Genomic DNA, 26,133 nt, shown 5'->3' on the forward strand with positions numbered 1-26,133 from the left:
AGCAGCTATTTTGACTTATGAAGCATAGGTGAAACAAATTTTATTAACAATAGCTCAGTTGCATCAAGTGGCCCAATTTAAAGTTACACCTGTGCCTTTCCTGGCCAGATTATTTTAACCTGAAGTTTTACACTCTTTATAAATATTTGATAAGTTACATTTTTAATTGCAATGTCACAAAAATACTTTGCAATGAAATGGATTTGAAGAAAGGATTCAACTAATCACATCAAACAAACTATGACAGAAACATGCTCGGTACAGCTTCAGTATCACTTAAAGTCTATGGCACTGTGAAGTAAATGGCAACTACTGCAGCCCTGAGTGCTGGTAATGACATTAGAAAGAGTGAAATAAGGGCCATAATCTTATATTTCACTTAAAAAATATCCACATTCACTGCATTTAAAATTAACTACTACAAAACTTGTAACCAACATCTGTAAGGAAATGCTTTGCTTAAGTAGTGCAGTCTGCAAAATGATGTGAATCAGTGACCAGCATTTAATCCGCCCGCATAACGCCAACTATGGAAAAGGTAGATCCACAAATAGTCACTCTTCTTCTTTTCTCTTGTGAACAGTTTTGTATTTAGACATAAATTCAACAAACATCATTCTCTACAGTATATATATTATTATCGTGACAGAAGATGATGCAGAGTAAAAGACAAAAATAAACATCTTTACAAAATAAATCTTTACACTTGTTGCAAAAAAAGTGCTTCATGAGCGCTTAGTTGTCTCAACTCTTAGTACACACAAAATATAAAATAAGATTTTTATAATTACATGATCAGATTTGATCTACAATGAAGTGATCCACATTGTCTGGTTAAAAGTTTAACCAGCTTTCCCACAAAAATCTAAATATGCACACGTCATGTGGGAATGGTAAATCAGCTGCTGCTTTGAGGCTTGGCTTCCACAGCACCAGTCCCTCACTGGGGCAGATTTCACACAGTGCTGTCATCATGACTGAGTCTACACCAGGTAGTGACAGTCTTCAAATGAATGAGAGGAGGGAACAGCAGACGAGGAAGTTAAAAATATTGGATCCTTTGCTAATATAAAAACAACGCTCTTGGCAGAGTATGGAAACCCCAAACTTACAGTAACAAGACAATGTCAACACTAAACCAACTCCAACTAAAAGTCATGCGAGAAAAAAAAAAAGTTCTGAAACTTCACTAGAATCAAGGTGGCTTCAATTTCCTCTTTGACAGAATAAATAACTCTCCTGTTTTGTTAACTGGCCAGCATGCCTACGTCCTTAGAATAAGACATCCTCATGCTCTATCATAAGCTGCACCACTAGTTTCTGTTGTCTCATGTCATTCAGGGTTGTCAAGGCATTCTGCTCTGGTGGCTGCATAAGTGTTGGACCAAAGACAATCCCCAGGTTCTCAGCATTCATTAAATTGTCCTTTTCGAACATTGTCACCCTGTAAAATATAAGAAGATAACTAGTCTGTAAGAAGAACAGAATCATGTATCTACTGTATTTAACCAGGCAAATCCCACTGAGGTTAGCAACTTGTTTTTCAAGGAAGACCTGGCCAAGATGGCAGCATTAGAAGTTTCAGACAATGCAATCCAAATAAAAAAAGTCATACAACAGAACAACCAGACAATGTATAAAAGAAAAATAAGTGACTACTGGAATATTAAATTCATGAGTCTTGCATATAATTATCTTATTTTCAAAAACCCTTTCAAAAAGACTTTCTGGCAATAGGATAGTGTATTTGGGACTGACTTGAAATAAACCAATCAAAGAACATGTCAGTCACTGCAATTTGTGTTTATAATAGCTTTTTGACACAGAGGACATTAGTTGGATCAATTTACTGTTAGTCTTTTCATTGGATTTATAGATATAACAGAAAATATAAACGATGTGTGTGAACTAACCTCTTGAGGTGAGCCATCAGGTATCGCAGGGTCTCGTAGTGGGCCGGGGGGAGCTGCAACAAAGCTTCGTGGATGGCCTCCAGTCTGGATTCAGGATTTGGAATTTCTACATCACATCAGTATAGGATTACTCTCAGAGCAATGCAAAGCACCAATGCAGTAACAGCATGGAATTGCTTAGAAAGGAGCCCTTACTTGCAGCTTGAATAAATTTGGAGTACAAGTCAAATGTAATGACAGGAATGGGAAGGTCCCTTAAGTAGAGCTTCAAAGCACCGGCAACGATGTTGATGTCTGCATAGGCATTGGCACCGATATCCACCTTTTCACCATCTGCTGACAGGAAACAGAAAATGTGTTGCTTCCAAGTGACAGCACATTTGCATACAACTACAAATCAAAGCTGGATGTGACTGTATGTCCCAAAATAACAAACAGTGCTATTTTGTGCTATACTGCAGGTGAAACAAGCTTAAAATTTTGAACTAAAACCTCAGAGGCCTACAGTAGATCCCAGGGCAAAAAATCCTGATGTCAACAAACCTCGGTCGAAGGAGAGCCTCACGTCCTCTATGTGCTCTGAGAAGCCAGGCACTCGATAGAGACCTTCAGATTTCATACCTGCAACAGAAAATTGGAACGCTTGTCTGAGTCACTCAGATGCGTTTTCCTGTTACAATCTTCCCCCCTGCCCATTCCACTCTGTCAGACAAATTTAGGCATCTGCTCTGATAAAGGGATGAATGACATTAGTAATCTTTGCAAACTTATGATCTGCTTTCTTTTCTCGGATGCGACTGATGGGTCTTAATGTAATGACTGATTAATTGCATTTTACCTCTCAGCTCTATCTCGCGAATACACATGTCCACCACCATGGGGCGCGTTGTGTTGTGAGCTTTGACAAGTGTAGTGAGGTCACAGCTAAACACTTTCTTTATCCTGCGCAGGTCAGGCTGGCAGTCGCTGGGAACCAGTTTGGAGCACTGTTTGTGTACATTCAACCCACAGTCTAGCAGAGCGAAAGTGGGATAAACAGAGAGAGAGAGAGAGATGATTACACATCCATCACAGCAGGGATAAGACAGCGGTTTGAAGAGGTTTCCCAGAGTCAGTGATAAACTGCACCGTCAGCCTAAGTTGTCTCCGTGCACTGCACCAAAGGAAGATAACAGCACACATAGCAGGATAGGTGGGGGTTCTTGTAGTTTTAGTCACATGGGGCGTGCTGGACAGCTGGCAAGAGCAGAGATTGTGTGAGAAGTACCCCTGTTTGTGTGGCAGCACAACCTGGAATGAAAGTTTTGAAAGAGCTATAGTTGTAGATGAGGTGTCTGAAATAATTCATCGTGGAGACGTTTTTACAGCCTGAGCGACGTTAACGCTGGTCTGCAGATTGAGTTCCTCGCACTCAGGCAGTGCTCACACAGAAAGTGTAACAGGAGATAAGAAAAAAGACAGAGCTTAGACAGTGAGTGAGAGAGGACAAAGAAGTCTATCCGGTTTCCCACAGCACATGAGGTGTCTGATGATACCAGTGTTTGCCGCTGGCTTGACAGCACGGCAAATGTCTCAACAACACACACTCTGTTGAAGGATAAAGCAACAAAGTCCAGGAAAGTGCACACCACGTTCAGGACTGTGTCTGTGCAATGAATGAATCTTGTGACCAGGAAAATCTCACTAATATCCAATCGCCCACTTAGTTGTGCTGCTATATTTAGTCAACAATTCCAACACATTGACCTGTATTTTATCAGAGTTAAGACTTTTACATACTTTAATTCTAGGATATTCTACTGGCAGAGAAACATAACTTTCATTTGGATATGAATTCTGTTAGCACACTGCATTATAAGGGGTTTCATTTAGCACATTCTTGAGGAGAAGAAGGTTCAAAAAGAGTGATAGGGGCTATAGTTGAGATTATACCAAAGTGTCTACACAAGCTTTCCAAAGAACACGACAGCATGACTTGTTTCACACAGACAGAGCAGGGCCGTTTTGATGTAAGAGTGTATAGTTACCTGAGCAGCGGACACCCTGGGCAATGAGGCCCCACATGAAGTTGGCACAGTACTCACACCAGTGTGGCCCTCGAAAGGTATGTACCTGTTAGTTCCAGATGAAATAGTTATATACACACACACACACACACACACACACACACACAAACTCATATCACATATTGCAAGCCAGTCCAAACCCTTTCATGTACTGAATAAAGATTACACTGCGATCCCAAGCTACACTGGACGGGACCACTTGCCAAATGAGAGCATTTGTATATACAAGGCAGATTAAAGGATTTACTGTAGTGCGTCCGGCATCTGCTCTTGGGCAACCGGGTACATGCAGGCAAGTGCGGAGGCAAGCCGAGTCAAAATAACTGATGTACACCCACTGTGCACCCTAAAACACAGATAGGATGGCAAAGGGAGCCACACCTGCATACACAAATACAGTACTTGTACTTTGAATAGGTAGTTGTAGACTGATGAGTGAAGAGGCCATATGGCAGGTGGTGAGTGGAAGGGTTTTGTTCTTTTTCAAAGGGGAAGCACAGAAAAAGCTTGGTGTCATTATGACCTGTCTGTTAACTGAAACTGAAGATACAATTGCAGGAATGAAGAGGTACCCAGAGGCAAAGTGTCTTCACATTGTCTGTTGTATATTTAAAGAACCATTCTACTTTAAACACAATGTATTATGCACTTACAGTATAGTCTAAGAGTAGGCAGCGTTTTAAAAATACAGAAGCCTAAAACAAAAATTAATGCCTAAAAGCTTTATGATCAATACAAATCAATGCGCTCTGCTGTTAATGGGTTGAGGTATAGTGTATTCATTAGTTCCTCTCCGTGCATATGGGTGTCAGCCCCATGTTCTCATCAAACCAATAACACACACTATGATCTATGATGCCACAAGCAAACATCTGAAATGGGCAAAAACATCTGTCTAAAGAAAACTAAGAGCTAATAGAACACTACTGAAAACTTATTATTTTAGGATGTTAACATCATCAGCAGAGAAAGTGAATCATGAACAGCTGCTCTAAAACCATCTAAGTTTTGTTTTGACTCTCCCTCCATTCTTTGTGTTAAACACAAAAACTGCTCACCTTGAAGTTGTGGATCTTCTCATAGGAGCACTGCTTCTCCGTGGTGTCTTTCAAGGCACTCCTTCGCACCAGAGGTGAAGAGATCTGTGGACACGAGGCCAACAGTTTAATAGGCTTCCACAGAAGAGCCCCTGTGCTCCCCACTTTGACTCCCAGAGCCAAGGCCAGCAGCTCCTGACGCTTTCGCTCCTGTCTTTTAGACTTGTGGGTTATCAGCTCCCCTCCGAAACCTCCTCTGTTCTCTTCAGCCTCCATGCTTGATTGGCTGGGTTCCCAGAGACTCTCCATCTCTTCTGAGGAAAGGTGTGGAGGGGAGTTGTGTGCGCTGTGCAGCAGACGCTGCTGGCAACAGCCCAGTGCAGAGGCAGCAGCTATGCTCCACTCCCCTCTGACCCAGGAGGGCAACTGATGACAGCCAGCACGGGGTTGACTCTGCATCTGGTCCGAATCCAGCGGCAGCAGCAAGTAAGACGAGCCGGGGGAAGAGGACCGGTAGTGGGCGGCCTGAGGGCAGGAGCGTGCCTCACACAATGGCCTTCTTTCACACGCCAAGAAAGGAAAGAGAGAGAAAACAGGGTCCCTGATGGGGAGGGGCCACGAGGTTGAGAGTAAGGGCGGGTGGTGCTGTCAGGACCACTTCACACAGCTCAACAGCTCAAAAGCAGGATCAATAGTGCAGATGCCCTTTTTATAGCACAGCGCACTCTCCCATTAGCCCACTGGCTTCCGGACACACTCCTCTTCACTTAACTGGAGATAACACTCCACTGCCAGCAGCACTGGGTCTCCTTACTGGGTCGCTTGCCTGCTCAAAGATAGACCCAAGACTCACTAGCCTGACAGAGCCGAGGCTGTGCCATCATAATTCATACTGATTTTGACCTCCAGCTATGTCAGTCGCCTCATGGAATTACCCACACTGCCGACCAGACTGGATCTTACAGACACCATGACTGCAGACTACTCACGCAAATCACAATCATCTGTCTCAGAGGGCCAGCAGAGCCAGACCATCAATGGGGATTGGGAGGGATTACTGAAATAATCCTTACACAGGGACTAATCCTGCAGTGCCCAAATCTAAGTAAAATCCCATAGCAGCCTCATTTACAGGTCTACAACAATGTTTGTGCTGAATTTGTCCCTATTAGCTTCACTTGTAAACAACCAGTAAACAGCGCAACATGGCTTGCTGCACTTCTAACTAGTCAAGAAGCTACAATATGAGGGAGGCACATATCACTGACAGCAATCCATCATACTACACGACATGATATGTCAAACAGCTACTTTACATAAGAGCTAAGCCCGAACATGGGAAGACATCACAAAAAAATAAACTGATTTATTAAACAGGAAGAAAAGGTCAGAAAGCTGGCAAGCACTGGATCTGTGATGATAAAGAGCCAAAGGGCAACTGTAAAGCTGAGATAAAACAACAGAACTGGCAGCTTAGAGACACAGAAGCAAAATAAAAACATTGCTTTTGTGTCTCTGACGTCTGCGAGTAACAGTTAACTGGCTGATAGCCGCAAGAGTGGCAGGACAGGTGAAGATATTTGTCACTGTGGGTGACATTCTTTGAAAAGACCTACACATACCACACCATACAATTCAGCTCTACAGCTACGTCTGAGTCGACAGATGAAGAATAGACCACTCTGAGATATTTTGGCCTCGAGAGGTGGGAGGGAGGGAGACGAGGGCCGCACTCTTTGTCTCCAGGCAGATGGCTTCTTGTCTTTAAAAGCAAAGCTTGGAAGATGGGACACAAAAGGTGGTCACACAACAAGCTCTGCTTTCTTTTCAGTGGCTGGGCTCTTTTATTCCAGCAAGGCTTTGTGAGTGCACAGCGGAGTGAGTACATAGAATCATGGGAAAATAGCACAATGGGCACTGACATAGAAAGACAGCAGGATACAACTACCCACAAGCTAAACAACAACATCTCTAACAGAAACGGAGACATACTGTGGAGGGTATAGCAGTTAAAGACACTGACCATTATTCGAAAAAATAAAAAAATTCATTCATTAATTTTATAAATCAAGGGAAGTGCTGCTTTTGTCTGCAATAGGATCACTAACAATTCACCTAATTTTCTGAGGAGAAAAAAAACAACAATACTTCAAAAAGCCTGGAAATGCAGCCTACACTTCCACTGCTGTGAGTACCATTTTTACATATTACAGCTAACGATGGAAATAGCTACTGTATATTAGCATTTTTATAGCAAGGAACTCTAGAGAGAAAACAGGTAATTATCCTAACAAACAACATGACCATTTCTTTGAAAGTCTCGGGCCACGCAGGCAAACCAGCCTTCCGAGAGCTCCACTGAGTGGGGAACATCAAGAGGAATGTGGCAGACGTTTTGGCCACCGAGCAAATTCCTTCACATACAAAAAGAAGGAAACTCGTATGGTTGATCTACAGGTTGCGTCAATAACCCCCCTCTCATCCTCTGGGAGTTTTTTTAATTACACAAGAATTTGCAGTCATGGCAATTTGGAGGCATCAATGTGATGGGGAGTAAATATAGTACATGTGAATGCTGGCTATACAGTGAAGCTACTGTGGCTGTAATGTCTCAGTGCATGGTTGTGTAATTGATAAAAATGAAGGCCAGACCACAGATTCAAGTCGTTAAAGCCACGTCCCTACTTCTTAGACACATAATATTCGAGCAGACATAAAGTGTTTTTCTTTGGGAAATGACTTGTGGGTGGTTTTCACATGCTGACTGACACAATCTGCCATCATCACAGCTGTCACGGACTCACATCGTCATGTATCAGACTTGGCAGGACGAACATGAACTGAGTTTTACATAACTGACAAATCTGACATCTAACCAACTAGAGACATGCTGCAGATTTATTTGCCAACGAGAAGTTACTGAAATCTGCGTGCAACAAAATTAACATAATACCTGCTAATCAAACAGAGCAACACTGTTCAATAAAGCACTGTGTGTTAAGCAAACAGAGGTTAGTCTGTATGTTTTGGGGCACTTCTGAAGCCAGGCCTGTGCTCCAGAGGCTTTCCAGGGGTTGAAAGAGGCATCTGTACTGCTATGCTTATTTAAAACCACAGAAAGTCAGACTGCTGATTGACTGGTAGGCATTAGGTCAGAGGTGCTGGCATTAATGGCTCGTGTCTCAGGTTATCAAAACCAAACTGAGGACTTAACACTGCAAATGATGTCCCTGCTGCCAGGGCTGTCATGTGTCAAGCCACTGGCTGACTATAGGTTGACATACTCGAGACAAAGAAACCCCATTGTAATAAATTGTCTTTAAGCTGAGAGACACAAAGCATGCAGCTCATGATATTTCAAAAGAAAAAAAAAGGATAAGAAAAAAGACAATGCAGTACAAAAAAGGAGATGAGGAAACGAGGTAAGACTGCCACCTAGTGGAGGGACTTTTCTCTAGTAAGAAAACGGACATTCCTCGTTGATAAATCATTCAGACTACAATCTGACAACAGCCGGAGTACCAATGAACATATCCTGCAAAGTGTCTCACTCAAAATCAGTGTATCTGATATGCATGGCAGGCAGAGCAACGTCCCAGTCCCCTTGGTCATCTTTACTTTTCAGAGGAGGCAATGAGGCATGGCAGCAGTGAACATACCCAGGGGCCACAGGAATAATGTATGGCTCACTCACAGGACAAAGTGTCCTCTCAGAAACACTCTCACTCCACTGAACAGTAAGTGTTGTGGAAATGTAGAAAAGAATTATGGGATTATACAATACGTGTCAAGGGACACACACACACACACACACACACACACACAAAAAACTAAAAGAAACTAATCTAATGTTAAATAATTATTAATATGAATGGCTTTTTAAAGGCTTGAATGTAACTTAAGTCTTTGGATAGGTCAATTAAAAAATATTAACGACAAAATGAAAACAGTTCTAAATGGACCTCAAGTTCCATTTCAAGCTTGTGTTTTTTTTTACTAATATACACGGAGTACTTTGAAATAACTGCCTGTGAATTAGGGCTGTAACTAATGACTACTTTCATAATCAATTAGTAGACCATTTTTTAATTATCACTTAGTCTATGAAATACTGCAAAATGTCCACAGTTTTCCACATAGCTCAATGGTCTGAAACCCAACGATTTTAGTATAAAACAAAACAACTATATATAAAGCAAACTGATATAAAACAAAGAAAATAAAATCCTCACACTAGAAGCAGGAGCCAGAAAAAGATTCCACAATGTTGCTTGAAAAATGAATAAATCTAAGAATCTTTTTCCAGTGTATTTCCAAATTATTCCTCTGCAATCAACAATTTGGTTAAATGACTAAGTGATTATTAGGAATTCTTTTGCAAATTCATTAAAAATCAAAAATTGAAATCTCTGCTTACAAAAATATTCAGACCATTAACTGAGCACTTTGTAGAAGCTCCTCTTGGTTAAGTCTCTCACACCTGGATTTGGACGGTTTACTCTATTCTTCCTGGCAGATCCTCTCATGCACTGTCAGACTGGATGTAAAGCATGAACAGCCATCTTCAGGTCTCTCCACAGATGTTCTATGGGGGTTTAAGTCTGAGCTTTGGCTGGGCCACTCAGTGACGCTCAGAGACTTGTCCTGAAGCCACTCCAGCATTGTCTTTACTGGATGCTACAGGCCATTGTCATGCTGAAAGGTGAACCATCGCACCAGTCTCCTGTAGAATGCACTCTGGAACAGGTTTTACTCAAGAACCTCCCTGTATTGGGCTGTATTCATCCTTCCCTCAGTTCTGACCAGTCTACATGCCCCAGCTTCAGAGAAACCCCCTGACCTACGTGCCCCAGCTTCAGAGAAACCCCCTGACAGCGTGATGAGGTAGTCATCCTTTCCACGGGTTCTCCCATCATTGCTGAGGACTTCTGGAGTTCTGGTTCCCTGTCACCTTCCTGACGAAGGCCTTTCCTGACCCTTTAAATTATTCAGATTGCATAAACGACGTGAACACACAAAAGCCATGCGGGCACCTTTTCCTACACATAAACTGGTATGTATAAACACAGAGTGTGTGGGAAGGTGTGTGCTCCGCACGCATACTTCAGAACATGCATGCACACAGTTTTAGTAGGTGTGAAATGGTGAAGTGGAAATGAAAAACAATGCAAAACAGCCCATTTTAAGAATATGCCATTTTCAACAATTTGCATTATTTTCAGCCAATCACACACATTTCAGTTCATAAAGTTTATTTTTCAACATAGCATTTATGTTGACCTAATGAATTTTATTTCATTTCATTTGCCTTTGATGTCAATGTTCCTGTTTTTAATTTTAGACCTAAATTATTCTGTAAACTGCTGATATCACTGTTATGAATTCATTTTTGCTTATTGACGATGGAGACATCACAGCATAACAATAAGCCTTTACAGGTGTGAGCTTGAATTGCAATGCTGTAATAGCTGTAGCTGTGCAGAACGGTTGCGTGTAAAGACAGCTTTTCTGACGTACTGGAGCATGTCGACTATAAGATGAGAAGGAGTGTTTCGAGATGCTTCTGATTCCCTGTACGGCTGTGTGACCAATATTGCTGTAGATAATACAGCAGCTGCTGGTCCTCACACTCTCTTTGTGCGCATGTATGCACTTTTCCGCCTCTCGCTGACAATCCGACAACCGTGTGTCTAATCAATTCAGTTTGCCACAGGTGGACTCAGATTAAGTTCTAGACCTATGCTAAGCATAATCAAAGCAAACAGGATGCCCCTGACCAGAGTCTGGAGTGCTACAGCAAAGGGTCTGAATAATTCTATAAATTAAAGATTTCAACTTTTTAATAAATGAGCAAAAAAATAAATCTAAAATCATGTTTTTACTTTGTCACTGCATGTTACTGAGTGTAGAATGATGGGCAAAAATGGTGATTATATCCACTTAAAATTGTGTGCAAAAGGTGAAAAAGAAGTCTTTCCGAAGCCTTTGTAAACACCCCTGATGACAAGAGCTGTCATAAAACTCACCCTTTCGTCTCTCTGGAAGGTGACCCTGCGTGGTTCAGTGTGTCCGCGGCCCAGCCTGTGCACCGTCTTGTCCTTGAGTAGTGAGGTGTAACCAAGATGCTCGTAGATGGGGTTAGTGGTCATTTTGGCGATATACTCTGCTGCCTTGGTCTCGATGTAGAGAGTGATAAGGGCGTCTGTCACCAGGTCATGGACCGACTCAAACCTCTTCTCCCCGACAAAGTGCTTCCCATCATAGAACAACCTGTAGTTGAGGGTCTGCTGCCCAAACCTTGGTCGAGACACATGGACAAAGATGTGGATGAGCTGAGGTTGAATCTGGTGAGTGGATGAGTAAAAATAAACACAGTCGATTTTGTGTTGCACACTGATTGTGTTGGTACCTCAAGGCCAAGGTGTGTGTCCCTGGCTGTCTTTGGCTCTCTCTGATAAGGTATGCACCCTCTGCTCCCGCCAGCAACTCATCCGCATACTCTCGAGAGATCACGCCATGAAATCTGGGAAAAAAAAAAAAAGATTCAGTATGTAACTCATCCTGCAATTACACTTTATCCTCACACAAAGAGATTTATCCTGAGCATTTTACCAGAGCAAAGACATAACCATACACCATCTTAAACCTTAACCACATCTGATACCAGGCAATAATTAAAGATAAAACCATTGTCTCCACAATAAAATAAATAAATAAATAAAAAGATAACAGTGATGAAGTTACACTCACTCTCGGCCATAATATTTGGGTCTGCTCTCCATCTGTAACCCAGAAGAAGACATATTGGCTGATACAGAATCATATGAGAGCTCACTTAAATTGCTCCACAAATTGCTCTTGCAGCCTGTGTGAAAGATAAAGGACTCTACACCACAGAATAGATTATCTCCATTTGTGCCCCCGTGTTTCTTTGCAGCTATCAAACCGTAAAGCCAAATCATAGTGTGTGTGGAGATGAATTAGAAGCAGTCAGTGAAAACTGCTAGTGATAGATGGCCAGTAGAAAAGAGCATTTTTCATCCTGAAAATGATATAAAACAATGCCAAACATTGGCATGACGATTCTATATAATAACAAGTTGCTTTTATGACATATTTTACAAAGAATAATGAATTTAAGAATTTACTTCTCTCTTTCTATAAAAGGTAGCAGGAAACACCACTAGGATGTTGGTCTAAAATCTTAAAATTCACAGTTATGATTAGAGTGGGTTTCTGGGAACACTGTGGTAATATGTCAACCGTCATGTTGTACTTAGAACTGATGGGTAGCCACTAATCTCACATAGCCCTCCCACACCTTTTACTTTGCTCATCACAGTGTGGCAAAACAGGATAAGGCATGCAACATTTCTGGTCAGCTCTACAATAGAAGACTGACAGCTCTCTCAGGAGGTGCAGTAACAAGTACAGTAATGTGTTCCATTAGCTTTATTCACAGAGCTGAGGGGATAAAGTCTGTGCAGCCCATCTAAAGTGTTCCCACTGCTTGCATTGAGGCACTGCACTTCTTGCTGTTTAAATATTTCAAGTCTGTGTTTAAACAATGGTCAGGTGCCCATCTGAACTGAAACAGGTTTTTGCTTTCTCTAATTATTCCTCCTCCAGCATTAAGAGATCCCTCCTTACAGCGCTTCCAATGTAAGTAATGGGGAACAGATTTCTGACCAAAATATGTTCCTAAGTACATTTACAAAAAAGAAAAACATGCTTAATCTAACATAGCATACCACTAAGTTTACACAGTTGCGCATGAGGTGTGGGAGTTTCCAGAAGCAGCCAGTCGCACAATATTGGTTACTGAGGAGTCTGGCTTCCAGCTGCCAGGCTCAGTCATTTCTCAATGAACCAAGTTTGCAAAATGCCGAGTGGCTGCAGTCCATCAGGCTAGTTTTTAAAACAAGGGCAAAAAAAACTCTTGCATTTAAAAAGAAATGAATGGGGCCAGTAGATAGTCCGGTTTGCTAAGGTGCCCACATTTAAAGCTGTTTAAAACTAAAACCATAAAAAGTACTGAACACAACCAGGTTGGTTCTCACTTACAGTAGCTTTGTTGCTAGGTTTAATTTACATAACATTTTGTGTTTGTGTCAACTGTGATCATACACATAGTGCTGAAATAATACAACCATTCAGTGACTATTTTGATAGGCAATTAACTTTTAAGGTAGGTAAGATACAAAATAACTGCTGTTTCCAGCTTCACTTCAACATATAGCGCTAATAATTTCAGCCTCAAACAGATTTACAGATATACTGACCTCTTGAGGACACGTGATCCTCTTTGGTCTCGGGGCCTCCTGCTGTAGCTGGTACACTGTTGGAGAAATAAAGATAATTAAAGCTACAGTATGTAACTTAAGGTAGCACTAATGTGAAACTCCAAATCACTCCATTCTGCTCTTCAGCGCTCCATCTCCCTACTCCATTATGCTACGCACCTTTGATGGACTGGACATAAAACACAATCTCCATTTAACAGTCTTTCATCCAGCTTCTGACAACTGCTTTAAATTCAGAGCAAAGGTAACAAGGTGCAAGCGGAACCATTATCTTATATATGCAAGGTTAAGCAGCCAGTGGTTTACATGACAGGAGCCATATATCTTTAATCCATTTGTGTGAATTAAGACCTGATGTGCACTTACCTAATGTGTATTTATAAGTGCACATTGCTCCTTTTGACTTCAAAACAGAAGCACTCAGACTTACAAATACACCCATGCTGCAAATCCAAGTTTCAATATACTTGTGTTTGGAGAACTAGAAGTACTGAGGGATTTGCAGCTTGCACACTAATCACCACACACCTCAGCAGCCTCACAGAATTAGCACTTTACAATCAGTGAAAAAAGCCCAAACAGTGCTGCTGTTTGTGCCGTTTCCCAGAACGGAATATTACAGCAACATAACAACCAATAGCTCAATGTGGTTTCTTTATTTGTACCCCATTTCCATCCATCCACTATCAATACCGCTTATCCTGATTAGGGTCACGCGAAGGCTGGAGCCCAGCTGGGCGAGAGGTGGGGTACACGACAGCGCTAACCATTGCACCGCCATTCCACCCCTTGTATCCAGTTTGTAATTATTAATGTGTCTAGAAATGTAACTCTTTTATTTGACAAACTGCCACATTTATAAAAATCCAGCCAACATAACAGTCTTTGCTATATTATACTGCAATGCACTCGCTCTGAGATGTTTAGCAGTCAATAGCAGTGTGAGATGTGAATGAGAACTGAAGACCTACAACAGTGTCCCTGATACTAACAAGTGGTACTACCACAAAGACATCGCTGTGTCAGGCTGAACTAAGACGTCACTGATGGGGAAAGGAAGATTCCTGACTGTGAATTTTCATGTCTTGTCAGGCTGACTTAAGCCAACCACCAAGATCTGGACATAATCCATTCCTGTGACACCGTGAGCTCTAAAAATACCTCAGCAGAGGACCACAGGAGTCAGGAGAAGATGGGAGACTTCAGACTACAGGGAGACTTATTGGAAAATTATACGGAAGAGACATTTAATCACAGGAGAAGTGTAGGTAAAAGCGACACGGTGTAACAGGGTAAACAAAAAGTAATCACTAAGGATGGCCACAGAGTTCCCAGCTGAACTGCTTTGTGCTCAGCTTTAACAAACACATCACATACAGTATATTCAGAGGAGTCAAGCCATTTCCTCCCACATGACAAGACCACTGTAAAAGGAGGTGGATGCTCTGAGAACCTCATTTCAGCTGCAGGTAGAAAAGCTTATTTTCCTGGCTGGTGGTAACCTATTTTACTCAGAGATTGGGGATGTGAATATGTTGTGTGGGTGTTTTAGTGTGCATGTGTGTGTGTAGCCTTTTGGAACCTGCAGCGTATATAACTGTACCATGTACAATGAAGCCCAATTAGTCCTAGTATAGAAAAAAATGTCTTTGCTATTTATAGATCACAAATAAATGGGCAGTTATTTAAAGAAACACACACACACACAAGGCCAAAGGCAAGTTAAAACACCGCTCATCAGCATATAAAATGAATTCATTACTCACAGTAGGACTTCCATATGGGCGGCTGGTAATCCTCAGGGTCTGTGAAACATGAAAATAAAGCAGGTTTCTGTTATGAACTCACACTGGTGTTAATAGACTGTGCCCCATTTTCTCTCATTAAAAACTCCATTCTACCCCGTTCCCCGTGGACTCACTTCGCCATGGTAATGTCACTGGTGTTTATCTCTGTTATAATTAAGCGTATGGCTTCACTCTGTGCAGCTGCCTCTTGAGATGCACCACCACCAGTGGGTACTCTTTAATCATTGTCACCATTTCAAGGAAAATCAATACAGATGTTTGCTTGTTTTCACCAAACATCGTGTTGACACACCCGGTCTATATTACCCCCACCAAAACACAGCATCTCTACTGTAAGATAAGAGTGCAAACACACCAATCAAAAGTAAATGCTATCTACATTGGGGCACCCACAGCAAGACCTTCCTCATGGGAAATACAGTGGCTGATTTATGATTATGTGAACACACTCCTGAAGTGTATGATGGAATGAGCTGTTATATTAGCTTAAAAAGAGGAGGAGAGGTGATGAAGCAAATCCCTGTAGCTACTGATAATTTTCTGTAGTACAAACTGGGCAAAGTAATGATTTGTAATAAAACATGTCACTAAATGTGGCAAAATTTGCTGCTACACTAAACTGTAAGCAATGTAATACATTGTCTGGCAGTGAGTGGGCTGTGAACAGTGTGACATATTTTTACTCCTGCTGTTAACACTACAATTTCTCCAGTTATTTGAGGTTTCCAGAGTTTTTAACCACACCATAGCAGCTCCATGTGTTCAGGAAGTGATGTGGTTAAAAGCTTTGAGAACAACAAATACACTACTAGACTCTGTGTTCATGATTTTTCTCATGTCAAATCTCCAGTTTTTGCCAGTTATTGGCAAAAAAAACCAACAACTAAATCATCAGGTAAAACTTCCTACATCACAGTAAAGGATGAATTCTCCTTGAATAATAATTGTTTAACATGCTCGTAATAATTTGATGTAGTGTTACAGAGCTGTGCTGCGGCTTTTGACCCATTTACAGAAAATAGTTTACTACACATTTGAAGCCTACTGCATGTTCACTAACCCAGCATGCTTTTCACATAACCTGCGTTTCCACCAGAAAGTCCCCGTTACTTTTTATTCCCAGGAACTAAAACTGCCCCTGGGGTAAAGGCCCCTCGAGCGCATTGGGATGTGCACCTCCACAGCAGGGATAAAGCCCAGAGAGGATTATACAAATTAGCCATCTGACGTGAAAGTATGATGGTCAGGAGCTGGGTTGTAAGAATGCCACATAGTAAAGTTTGTGCTCGTTCAACAGGTGATATTTTTTCTTCTTACTCACGAGGTTTTATTGCACATAAAGTAACAAATTGTTAATTCAGAGTAATGTTTCACAGCCAATGTCATGCTCTCTGCCATGGACTCTGCCTGGAGAGGTCTGTGTATGGAGGAGCTGAGCTCTTTCCTCAGGTCAAAGACCAGGAAAAGCTGCTCTACAAACACCAAAACCATATTTTCCAATCTATTAACCTCATGGACCTACTGAAAGTACTAGCCCCCAACTAGGTACCCTTACTTTTTTTGTGGGGGAAACTACGCCCTGGGACTAAATTCAGACCCTGGATCCTCCGGTGGAAATTTAGGTAAAGGAACTACGTTCCCCTAAAGGTTCCTGCTCCCTGGGGAAAGTTTCTCTGGTAGAAAGATGGCTATAGCAGGACTGACTATTGACTGTGTGAATAATGAATCATGTTGGTCCAGAAGATACATGTTCATTTAAAACATTCCTTTGTACTCATCAGCACCACACCCCTCTGGCCAGAGGGAAGGGAATCAGTTAATACAAACTAGTGAGCACTTGTTGGATATGTGCACTGTGATGCAGGCAGAGAAATTGTGAAACCTATTCATAAATTGCATCAGTGTTAAAGCTATAATCACTAGATGGTTCTGGGTATTGCTGTTCTATTCTTATCTTTAACTGAAAGCCTATGTCATCCCATTTCCATCAGACTTCTTCTCTTCTTATTGCAACAGGAGTTTCATTAGAGCCTGGCTGCAACGTTACAGAGAGCTCATCATCGCTTCCCATCATAAGCACAAATGCATTGGAGAGACCTGAAGTTGTTACATAGAAAATACAAGATGGGTGCATAAAATCAAAAGCTGAAGACTGACTGAAATGTGGCTATTTTAAGAGTAAATGATGTTGCTAAAGCCCTCTGCCTTCAAATAGAAGTAAACAGCCTTCAGGCTTCATTCACTAATGTGTGGTCAAGCTGCCTTGGAAAATGAATTGTCTTATTGCTGAAGCTCTGTCACCGTTTATTGCACCGGTAACAGCCTGAAAGATTTATGCCACTGTGTTCGTTTAAAGAATGAGATTTCATTTGGTTGGTTGCCAAATATTCTCTCTTCAATCAGATTTTTATTTTTTTTTAAATGACGACTGGGATTTCAGTCAGCTAAAAATAAGGGTGTGTTTAAGGGTCCATTCTGATGCCAACACCGGTACACACATGCAAATACATTAGGCTACACTGCATACCCAGTCTCAATCAAACGCACGTCTGTGCAAGCACACACAGACACACACACACACACATCTGAAGAGCATAAAAAAGAATTTCTAAGTAGCCCCAATGATCAGGGGTAATTTAAAATTCTGGAGCAGCCAGAGGCTTCTTTCCCCACAGAAACACCTATCAATTGCATTGCCCCCCATTACTCACAAGTCAGAGGCATTCAATAAAAACAAGTTACCAGCAGGCGTTTTCTTCAGTGACAAAGAGAATACGTAATGAATGAAGGTTTAGCTCATCTAAGAGTTTTGTCCCTCGAGATGTCTGCTTACAGGAGTCTGCTTTAGAGTTTGTGCACTTGGAAAAAATATTCTACTTCAGGATGTGTAACAATAATTTGTGAACAGGTATAACAATTAACATGGAAGACAACAGCCCAGCCATCTTCAGTATCACCTTCTCATTTTAGTGGAAAAAGGCAGATGTCAGCAGAGAAGAAATAAAGGTGTACGGTAGATACAAAGGCAGTACAGAGCTGATCATGTTTCACTTTCCCAACAACACAAAATGTAGACATTCATTGAGTGTTGTATATTGTAACACATATATACAGTGTCTGTACATTTGTCAGGCAAACAGAAGTGCTAGTTTTCTTTATAGGCAGGTAAAGGTCAGATCAACATTCCCAAACAATAAAGGAGCGTCTTCAGCCTTTGCACATGTGAGCCTGAAATGCTAGGCACATCGATTTAACATGGGTCAGACTATTTGAATACAAGACTGGGATTTCTCTAACATCATTTCTTTTCCAACAAGGGAACTGAGTTTACAGTTGCCTGAAAACAGTTGACAGGTGACTGAATCTCCAGGACATACTGGCCACAATTTGTGGCAAAAACATCCTTTGATGATATAGACAAACAACCCTTTTACTTTATGTGCATTTCAGTTGTTTTCAATGAAAATCTTCAGCTTATACCATCTTTATGTTGAGTAAGAGCTGAGCGTTAGTCATACAACGTCCATCATTGCTATTCTGTTCACTAATTAATACCCGATGTGACTTCAAGGTGCATCTGCAAACAGTCTTGCAATCTGCACAGCTGTCACTGCGCTGTATCTTATGTGCTCTCCAACTGTAAGATGCCAGAAATGCATCTGTTCTAGCAGCTAAAAACAAGAGGTCTCCCACAGCACACAGACATCTTAAAACCTGATCATCTTGTTAACAATAGTGGAAATGAGCCAGTCTCGCTGTAAGAGCTAAATGAGGTATGACAAGCTCTGCTGAGTTCATCTTGTTTGTACTAAAGCATCTACCATCTTCTTTTCCTCATTTCATCTCGAGTGTGAGGTTTGATATGACATCATGGTATGATTTAGATGACTCTACATAGATTTGTCTGTAATATTTACTACTTGGCTGGTTCAACAGTTTGCTGTTCTTCTCTCCCAAGCTCCTCTCAGAGCCACAACGCTATCGAATAATGTGAAGTTGTTTCTAATTTTAACTGTTTTAAGTTGAAGAGTATCACATTCATTTATTCCTTGAGAATGTAGTTCATAACGTCACTCTGTAGGGCCCTTTGGGACTGCAGTATGGCTATGTATGACCCGGCCATTGGATAAACTTGGCACAAAAACAAGAGCCTAAACATTCACATAGAAATAACACATCCTGGAAAACGCTGAGTGTGCTGCTACACATACATGCAAACCCTGAAACACACACACACACACACACACACACAGTCAGTGGGATGCAGCAGAACTGCAGCAGGGAGACCATCTGTGTATTATACTGGTCCAAATCGAGCACTTCGATGCCGTCTTAGAGCCGAGCGGGGATGAGGTATGAGAGTGCCTCTCTGGAGTGTGTTTGTGTGCTACTGGGCTGTAGAACCATATGTTTTGCTGTTAACAGGAACTGTGAGAGTTTAAATGAAGAAAAGTATAATTTGGTAATATGATATTTTCATTTGTCACTGGAGGAGCCAGCTGTTGCAATTAAAAGTTCATTGACTATTAGGATATACACAAACAGATCTGAAACACTTGAGGGGACTAACTTCCCCCCTCAGTGATAACTGCAGTGAATCAGCACACCAATCCAATCCTACAAAAAGTAACGGAAAGATTTTGGGGGTGAACTGTGGCATTTGCCAAAAACATGTGCAGGATCGTGTTGAGCACACAGCCTCTCTATAATACACAGCTATAATTCTACCTCCCTGACCAATTTTGTCATTTAAGGCCTGGAGCACGCTCATGCTCTATACCTCAATTTATTTTCAAAGGTTTATTTCCTGGAGCCGTCAAGCAAATGGTGTGCTGCTGCTGCTGGTACAGTACATGCTTCCATGCCTGTCCGTGCCAAGAATGCGTAGGAATCTTCTCGATCTAGATGAACAGCCAGAAAATATCTTTCCAGGGAAAGGAAAAGATCGTAACACTCATGTTGCAATCGTGCTGCAATCCCTTCAGTTTGTCTGTTATGTTTTTTTACAGTTGTTACTGACGATATAGGACACATCTACCACTTTCTTCACTGCTGCTATTTTAGCTTGGATACAGTATGTGCCATGGTTCCTTATCTCAAATTGTTTGTTTTAAAAATGTAATTACCATTACCGCTATCATAGATCACTTCTTGGAACAAACAGCTGCCAGCTGTGACAACTTGTTGAATGAACTTCATTTGCATACTTTCTCCCAAACAAACAGCCTTACAATAAGATAGATGTAGAAGTAGCTGAAATCATCTACGCCAAGAGCACTTTGCTTGCAGCCAGAACAGACAATCTAATATGGAGCAGAAATTGAGCCGAGATTAATTTTTCAGTCATGTGCCTCATAGACAAGATTATTCAGATGTTGTATCTGACTGCCAAAGAGCTCTGCATAAAAATAATAATACCCCTGTGACAACCACTCGATCCTTGGCAGCAGTGTGACTTTCAACCTCTGATAATTATATTGAGAGCCCAACAGTAATGACAACCCTCCAATGCCACAGAAAGAAAAGACTTTCCTCTTAAAGCAGCAGTGGTCAACCGTAAATCCACTGCTTTCTGAAACTCGCACATGAGATAATGCTGTGTGAGGCATGTGGTTAACACAGGCTATATCAGCCTGGAAATGACTGTCTGTCCCTCCTGTTGGGCAGTGCCTTGGGAAATGTGACTCTGCTTTGCGGTGTGGATGGGATGGAGAGAGAGTGCAGCAAGCAAAGCAAACACTGTATATATACACAATACTACATCCTCACCCTGTAATAAGACTTATAGCTTTAAACCAATATCTGTTTGTAGGTGGGAAAAGTATCACTACACATTTTCTGGATGTGACTTTCTATGGTTGAAATACTGTAAGTAAGATATTGGTGGAAACAGCAAACACAAACCAAAGTTGTGACTCTGATATTGTATAAACAGCCTCCCCCTCTTGTCACACACACGCGCGGCCGCTCTCACACGCCTCTGGTTACTGGTGTTGCTTCCACATCAAACAGTGCTGTGATAGTGGAGTTTGTACTTTATACCCTGGCAAACATGAGCAACACAGTTAATCAAACACAATGGTATATACACAGAGACAAGCATGGAGCTACAGAGCTGCTACACCATTTCATTCTAGGTTTGTTTGAACAGTTGCTAACCCACCTCCATTTCTCATTCTATGAACCCTGAAATTCAAATTTGATCAGATATATGTGATTTGTGATTACTAAATTCCATTACATGCAAAGAGGACTGGCTTGCTTGGAGCTCTGTGCACACTGTGCCAGTATGAACAGTGTTATTTCACTGGACCAAAGCATATTAGGATTTTTACAGTGTCAGAAAACATCCCAGCCTGCTGCTGCATTTTGGAAAATTGTAGACTGCACATGCCAAAGATTGCTCAAAGCCAGCCAAGAGGAAAGTCAGTTCTGGAGTAATAGAGATGACTGGCAATCTAATGATAACATTAAAACCCAACATCAAACTGAATTCATATAATAATCCCTCTGCATACAAAAGGCTTCCTTGTCCCTCTGTTTCCACCGCTGCCTCAGTTATAACAGATGGGGATGCTTTAGGTTTGCTCTTAATGCTAAATCATAAGTCACTGGAAGCGTCTTTATGAATTGTTTAGTGTTTACCAGGCACCTGTGGGATGCAGATGGAATAAAAAGATTTCCCTGGTGCATGTGTTTATGCTGAGCATATGTTAAGGGAAGGCTTTATACAAGACGATGAAAAAAGTTTGTTCATAGCCAAATAAAGGCACACACATAAACACAATTATAGACTTTTCTGAATTGATTAATTATTGTTATCAGTTATCAGAGTCTGGGTCTAGTCTGCGAACTCTTACCAGAGGACACAGAAGAACCTGAGAGGCTGGAGTTACTGGATGCTGCCATCCCAACCCGTTTCACCGCTCGGTTATTCCCGTTTGGCCAAGGTGCGCTCACAGCAGCTCGTCCCCGGCGGTGTCTCCATTTCACTCGCGTTCCAGTGTGCTTTACCTTTGACGGCTGCACCGGTGACTATTTCATGCCTTGTCTCGTCCCGGAGCCCACCACACGTCTGTCTGAATCTGCCGATCCTTCCTCTTGCCTGCTGAGAGCCTCTGTGAGGAGCTCACGCTGCCTCATACAGTGTAGGTGCTGCAGACACAGATAAAAAATAGTCATACAAGCTAATGGATCAGTTTCTCCAAAGCATTTCCTCACACTGGACAGGCGGAATCTGTACGTGTAGATTCTTGAGCCATGCACAAATCAGCTATGGTTTTTCCATGTGCCACTTTAAGGATTATAATAAACACACTACACTGCAGCGTAGACGCCTTCTTAAAGTGAAAGCTTGGAGCAGGGTTGCCAGATCTTAAGTAATCCCGACCGGCAAAAGAAGCCAAAAATGACATCTGTGTATGCAAAGTCCAAAACAGACGTTACTCTTTTCTTGAAATGCAGAGCTACATGTGATTCAAGGAAAAGGCCCAACCGGCCAAACCACATTACAGCTTTGGCAGTTCATATATTCTTCAGATGTCATGTCATGACGAGAACTAGAAAGACTGTGTTCTTACGCCATCTGGTGGCGGGCTTCACACTTGGCCATGGAATCAACCAAAAGATGGATGAAGCCCAGGGTTCACTATTATTTCCACTGTGTCTTCTTTATTTTCCACTATGTCTTCTTGTATTAAGGAAGAATACCTGGTTACTGCACTCTGATTTCAAGGACAGTCTCCAAACGTCCACAGTGGTCACCAGGTACACCTAGGTGTGAGAAGCTTTTTGTCTATTATGCAATGTGCATGATTTTAATGTCTAAAGCTTCAACTATCAACTCTAGAAAAGTAGGTGATACACACTTCTCATGTACATTATTGTGGCAAACATGTATACGTTTACAGCAAATTACACATCCAGACAAATAACATTATCATCCCACTGGATTTGTGTTTCTGGTCACCCGATGAATCAGTTACTGATTAATAGTGACTATTATTCAGGTGTCTTTTAAGTACTTTTGGTCTTCAACAATTCAATTTTTACCCCATCTTTTTACTTGGTTGCTAACCTCTGTTGGCTGTCTGGTGCTGGGCAGGTAGGATCAACAAAAACAAAACAAACATTAGACAAAAGATGCAAAAACAAAACTAACAAAAACATGATGCAATGGTCATGTTCATTCTCTAGCCAGTAGTAATGTTGAAAATCAATTTTCAAATGAGCAGAGTAAACCTGGCTGCCATGTGTCACCCCTATCACAGATGGTGTCTGAGCACATGGGCTCCACCTCATTTCCTCATTCTTAGCCAATCTGTTATTGTCTACTTTCAAGATGAATGGAAGAAGCAAACTCTGACCAGTTAATATTGAATACCAAGACTTGGGAGCAGTTCTGGGGGATGTTATATATATTTCCCCATACATAAAGGTTTTCATTTTACCTGAATCTGAACCTAATCTTCACTCCTTACCTTACCAGGTAAATCTGCCATGTAGTGTCCCAGTTAGTTCCTAATTATAGAAACTGTAAGTTTATTTTTATTTAATATTTTGGGCTTAACAAGAGAAATGAGTGCCTAAAATTAAATAAACAAAATTTACCAGAACAACCCAATTTAAAATTTGGTCACTTGTTTTATTTATTTATTTATTTAACCAAAGCCATTACCTTTCACGTCACAATTTTTTGCCGCTATTGTCATTGGGACTGTGGTACAGTAAATATCCTTCAACATTCCATTTAAGAATCATTTTGTAGGCTAAATATCCCTTCAAAAATGCTAAAATAAGGTTATGTCAGTGGAACGTGTACAAAACGTCATATGCTTCTTCACTGCGATTCCCATTTACCTGGCTAGCATGTCTGCCTTCTCTCGCCAACAGTAAAAACAGCATTGAGTGCTACTTGTAAGCTCATAAAATGTACACTCACCAAGTTAGAGTAAAATACTTTGATACTAGTTTCTTTTTAGCACCCGAACTAGAAAAAACTACGGTCATTTTTCCTATCTAGGCAACTTAGAGTGTCCTATAAGACCGCGCTGAGGGTTAAATCTCCAGGGCGTACAACAACGGCCACGTGACCACTTCTCTAATCAGCCTTGGTCATGTGACTCTGCTTTACTGTTTCATTATTCCTGTGCAGCGCTGACCAGTTTCTTATGAAACCTTGTTTTTTGAGGGCAGATTTTTATTTTTTTAGTTGATGCCACAGAAACGACACTGACCATGAGGTGAGTTTAAGCAAATACAAATTTGTTTCCCCCCATTTCTTCACATGCACGGTGTCACTGTGGCCGCATTTGAAATTTGAGTGACTTGCTGTTTGAGATTGTTAGGTATTTTTAGTCAGATAGATATGGGATAGATACTTTATGTATTAGAAATGTTTAGTGGAGACAGGATGTCTAGTTAGACTGTTAAATGCTTAGTCATGCTTATGAGTTTCTACAGGGTACATCTGGTCAAGGATAACTAGAGAGAAGAGTTGATGACTGTCAGCAGACAGGGTGTTTAATATTATTATTATGACGTGTATAACTGTAGCTTTAGCCATAATATGTTCTTATGTTTAAGTCACGACATGTTACTAGAGGTCGTGAGAATGTTTTTAGCTACACACCACTTAACCAACAGACACACACACATTGATTTGCTTCATGTTTTGACTACTGCTATGACCAGCTGCAAAGCTGGTAACAGAGACGTCTCGGTTGATGTTTCTGTGTAGTATGGGGCTAGCCCAACTGAGGGGATATAATGTATAGGCCTGGTGGGTTCAGGGTCTTTCATCTTACATCTGCCTGCGAGCAGTTTGGAGGTGCAAGATACCTGAGCGTGTAATGTTAATTTTACCTGTGATCCTTTGAATAAATCAGCACTGTTTTGAAGTTACTTGGACTGTCTCGTCTCTCAGAGTTAGCAATGGTAACAAGAATAATGGATGGATGGATCCACATATCATTGACCAGGCCTGTGTAGTCTGATATGCATTTTGTAAACATTGGCAGGCTGTTGAAGGAAACTCTGGGTGTCCTGTTACTGTGGGCCTGTTTGGACTTTACACACTCAAGGAGCTGCTCCTCGTTTTTCTGCGGACAATCTTACCGTGTCAGCGGCCTGAATGGAGTCGACCCTGGGCCTCCTCTCTTTCTTACTCCTTACCTGGAGAAGGGTGACATAGATGAAGGTAAAATAACTTTCACACTACACAAAACCACAATAATACTGCAGTTAGCATTAACCTTCTCACTTTTGCAGTGATCACATTTCAGGGGCTACAGTGTCTGAGCCACCAATCAGTTAACCTTACATGTTTTTTAGTATTACACGGGAATGAATGTTCGACCCTCTTCAGGATAAGCGGTGTAGATAATGGATGGATGGGAATGAATATAATGACATCGTGTTCTTCCAGCCAGGAAACTGAGTCTGGTAGGAGATCTGCCTGGTGCCAGTGTCAAGAGCTATGCCGGGTACCTCACTGTCAACAAAACCTACAACAGCAACCTCTTCTTTTGGTTTTTCCCTGCACTCATGGTAGGCTCCGACTTCTTCTTTACATATTTACAGAGTCACATTTCTGGCACTGTGGTGCAGTCTGGGAGAGGAGATGGGTGACAAACTCTGAGATAAGATCTTGTGCTTGGACCTCAACTCCCCTAGTCAGTATGAGTGTGAGCATGGTATGCAACTGCTGTAAACTAAATACAAACCCGATTCCAAAAAAGTTGGGACACTGTACAAAATGTGAATAAAAACAGAATGCAATGATGTGGAAGTTTCAAATTTCAATATTTTATTCAGAATACAACATAGATGACACATCAAATGTTGAAAATGAGACATTTTGAAATGTCATGCCAAATATTGGCTCATCTTGGATTTCATGGGAGCTACACATTCCAAAAACGTTGGGACAGGTAGCAATAAGAGGCTGGAAAAGTTAAATGTACATATAAGGAACAGCTGGAGGACCAATTTGCATCTTATCAGGT

General features: G+C 41.4%; 2 protein-coding genes across 8 annotated transcripts in view; one reads left to right on the forward strand and one right to left on the reverse strand.

Moving 5' to 3' along the window:
- Positions 1 to 60: 60 nt before the first annotated feature.
- chn2 (chimerin 2) lies at positions 61 to 24,162 on the reverse strand. Of its 7 annotated transcripts, none has more exons than XM_020612704.1 (14): positions 24,069 to 24,162; positions 21,988 to 22,282; positions 15,086 to 15,124; positions 13,299 to 13,354; positions 11,767 to 11,798; positions 11,426 to 11,539; positions 11,043 to 11,313; positions 5,038 to 5,121; positions 3,941 to 4,025; positions 2,752 to 2,925; positions 2,457 to 2,534; positions 2,109 to 2,249; positions 1,914 to 2,019; positions 68 to 1,444 (listed from the first exon to the last, which is right to left on the reverse strand). In XM_020612704.1, the coding sequence occupies exons 2-14, from the start codon at positions 22,034 to 22,036 to the stop codon at positions 1,273 to 1,275; spliced, it is 1,401 nt and encodes a 466-aa protein (XP_020468360.1). In that variant the 5' UTR covers positions 22,037 to 22,282; positions 24,069 to 24,162; the 3' UTR covers positions 68 to 1,272. The 7 variants fall into 7 exon arrangements, with proteins under 7 accessions (XP_020468366.1, XP_020468360.1, XP_020468361.1 ...); XM_020612705.1 differs by lacking the exon at positions 24,069 to 24,162 and adding an exon at positions 23,987 to 24,061; XM_020612707.1 differs by lacking the exon at positions 24,069 to 24,162 and adding an exon at positions 23,205 to 23,242.
- Positions 24,163 to 24,249: 87 nt separating this feature from the next.
- The window catches only part of cpvl (carboxypeptidase vitellogenic like), a 6,760-nt gene continuing 4,876 nt past the window's right edge, over positions 24,250 to 26,133 (forward strand). Inside the window, exons 1-3 of the mRNA XM_020612702.1 lie at positions 24,250 to 24,369; positions 25,147 to 25,325; positions 25,554 to 25,675. Coding sequence (XP_020468358.1) covers positions 24,365 to 24,369; positions 25,147 to 25,325; positions 25,554 to 25,675 — 306 coding nt within the window. The 5' untranslated portion in view covers positions 24,250 to 24,364. The remainder of the gene's footprint in view (positions 24,370 to 25,146; positions 25,326 to 25,553; positions 25,676 to 26,133) is intronic.

The sequence above is a fragment of the Monopterus albus genome, unplaced genomic scaffold, assembly GCF_001952655.1.
Source record: "Monopterus albus unplaced genomic scaffold, M_albus_1.0 scaffold127.1, whole genome shotgun sequence".
NCBI lineage: Eukaryota > Metazoa > Chordata > Actinopteri > Synbranchiformes > Synbranchidae > Monopterus > Monopterus albus.

What these genes read in the sequence shown, in the direction of transcription:
- chn2 (XM_020612704.1), bottom strand. Translation starts at nt 22,036, where the DNA reads ATGGCAGCATCCAGTAACTCCAGCCTCTCAGGTTCTTCTGTGTCCTCT. An exon ending in AGAAGATCCACAACTTCAAG is followed by an intron (nt 4,026 to 5,037) that starts GTGAGCAGTTTT and finishes TGGAACTAACAG; the next exon opens with GTACATACCTTTCGAGGGCC. An exon ending in CAAATTTATTCAAGCTGCAA is followed by an intron (nt 2,020 to 2,108) that starts GTAAGGGCTCCT and finishes GATGTGATGTAG; the next exon opens with AAATTCCAAATCCTGAATCC.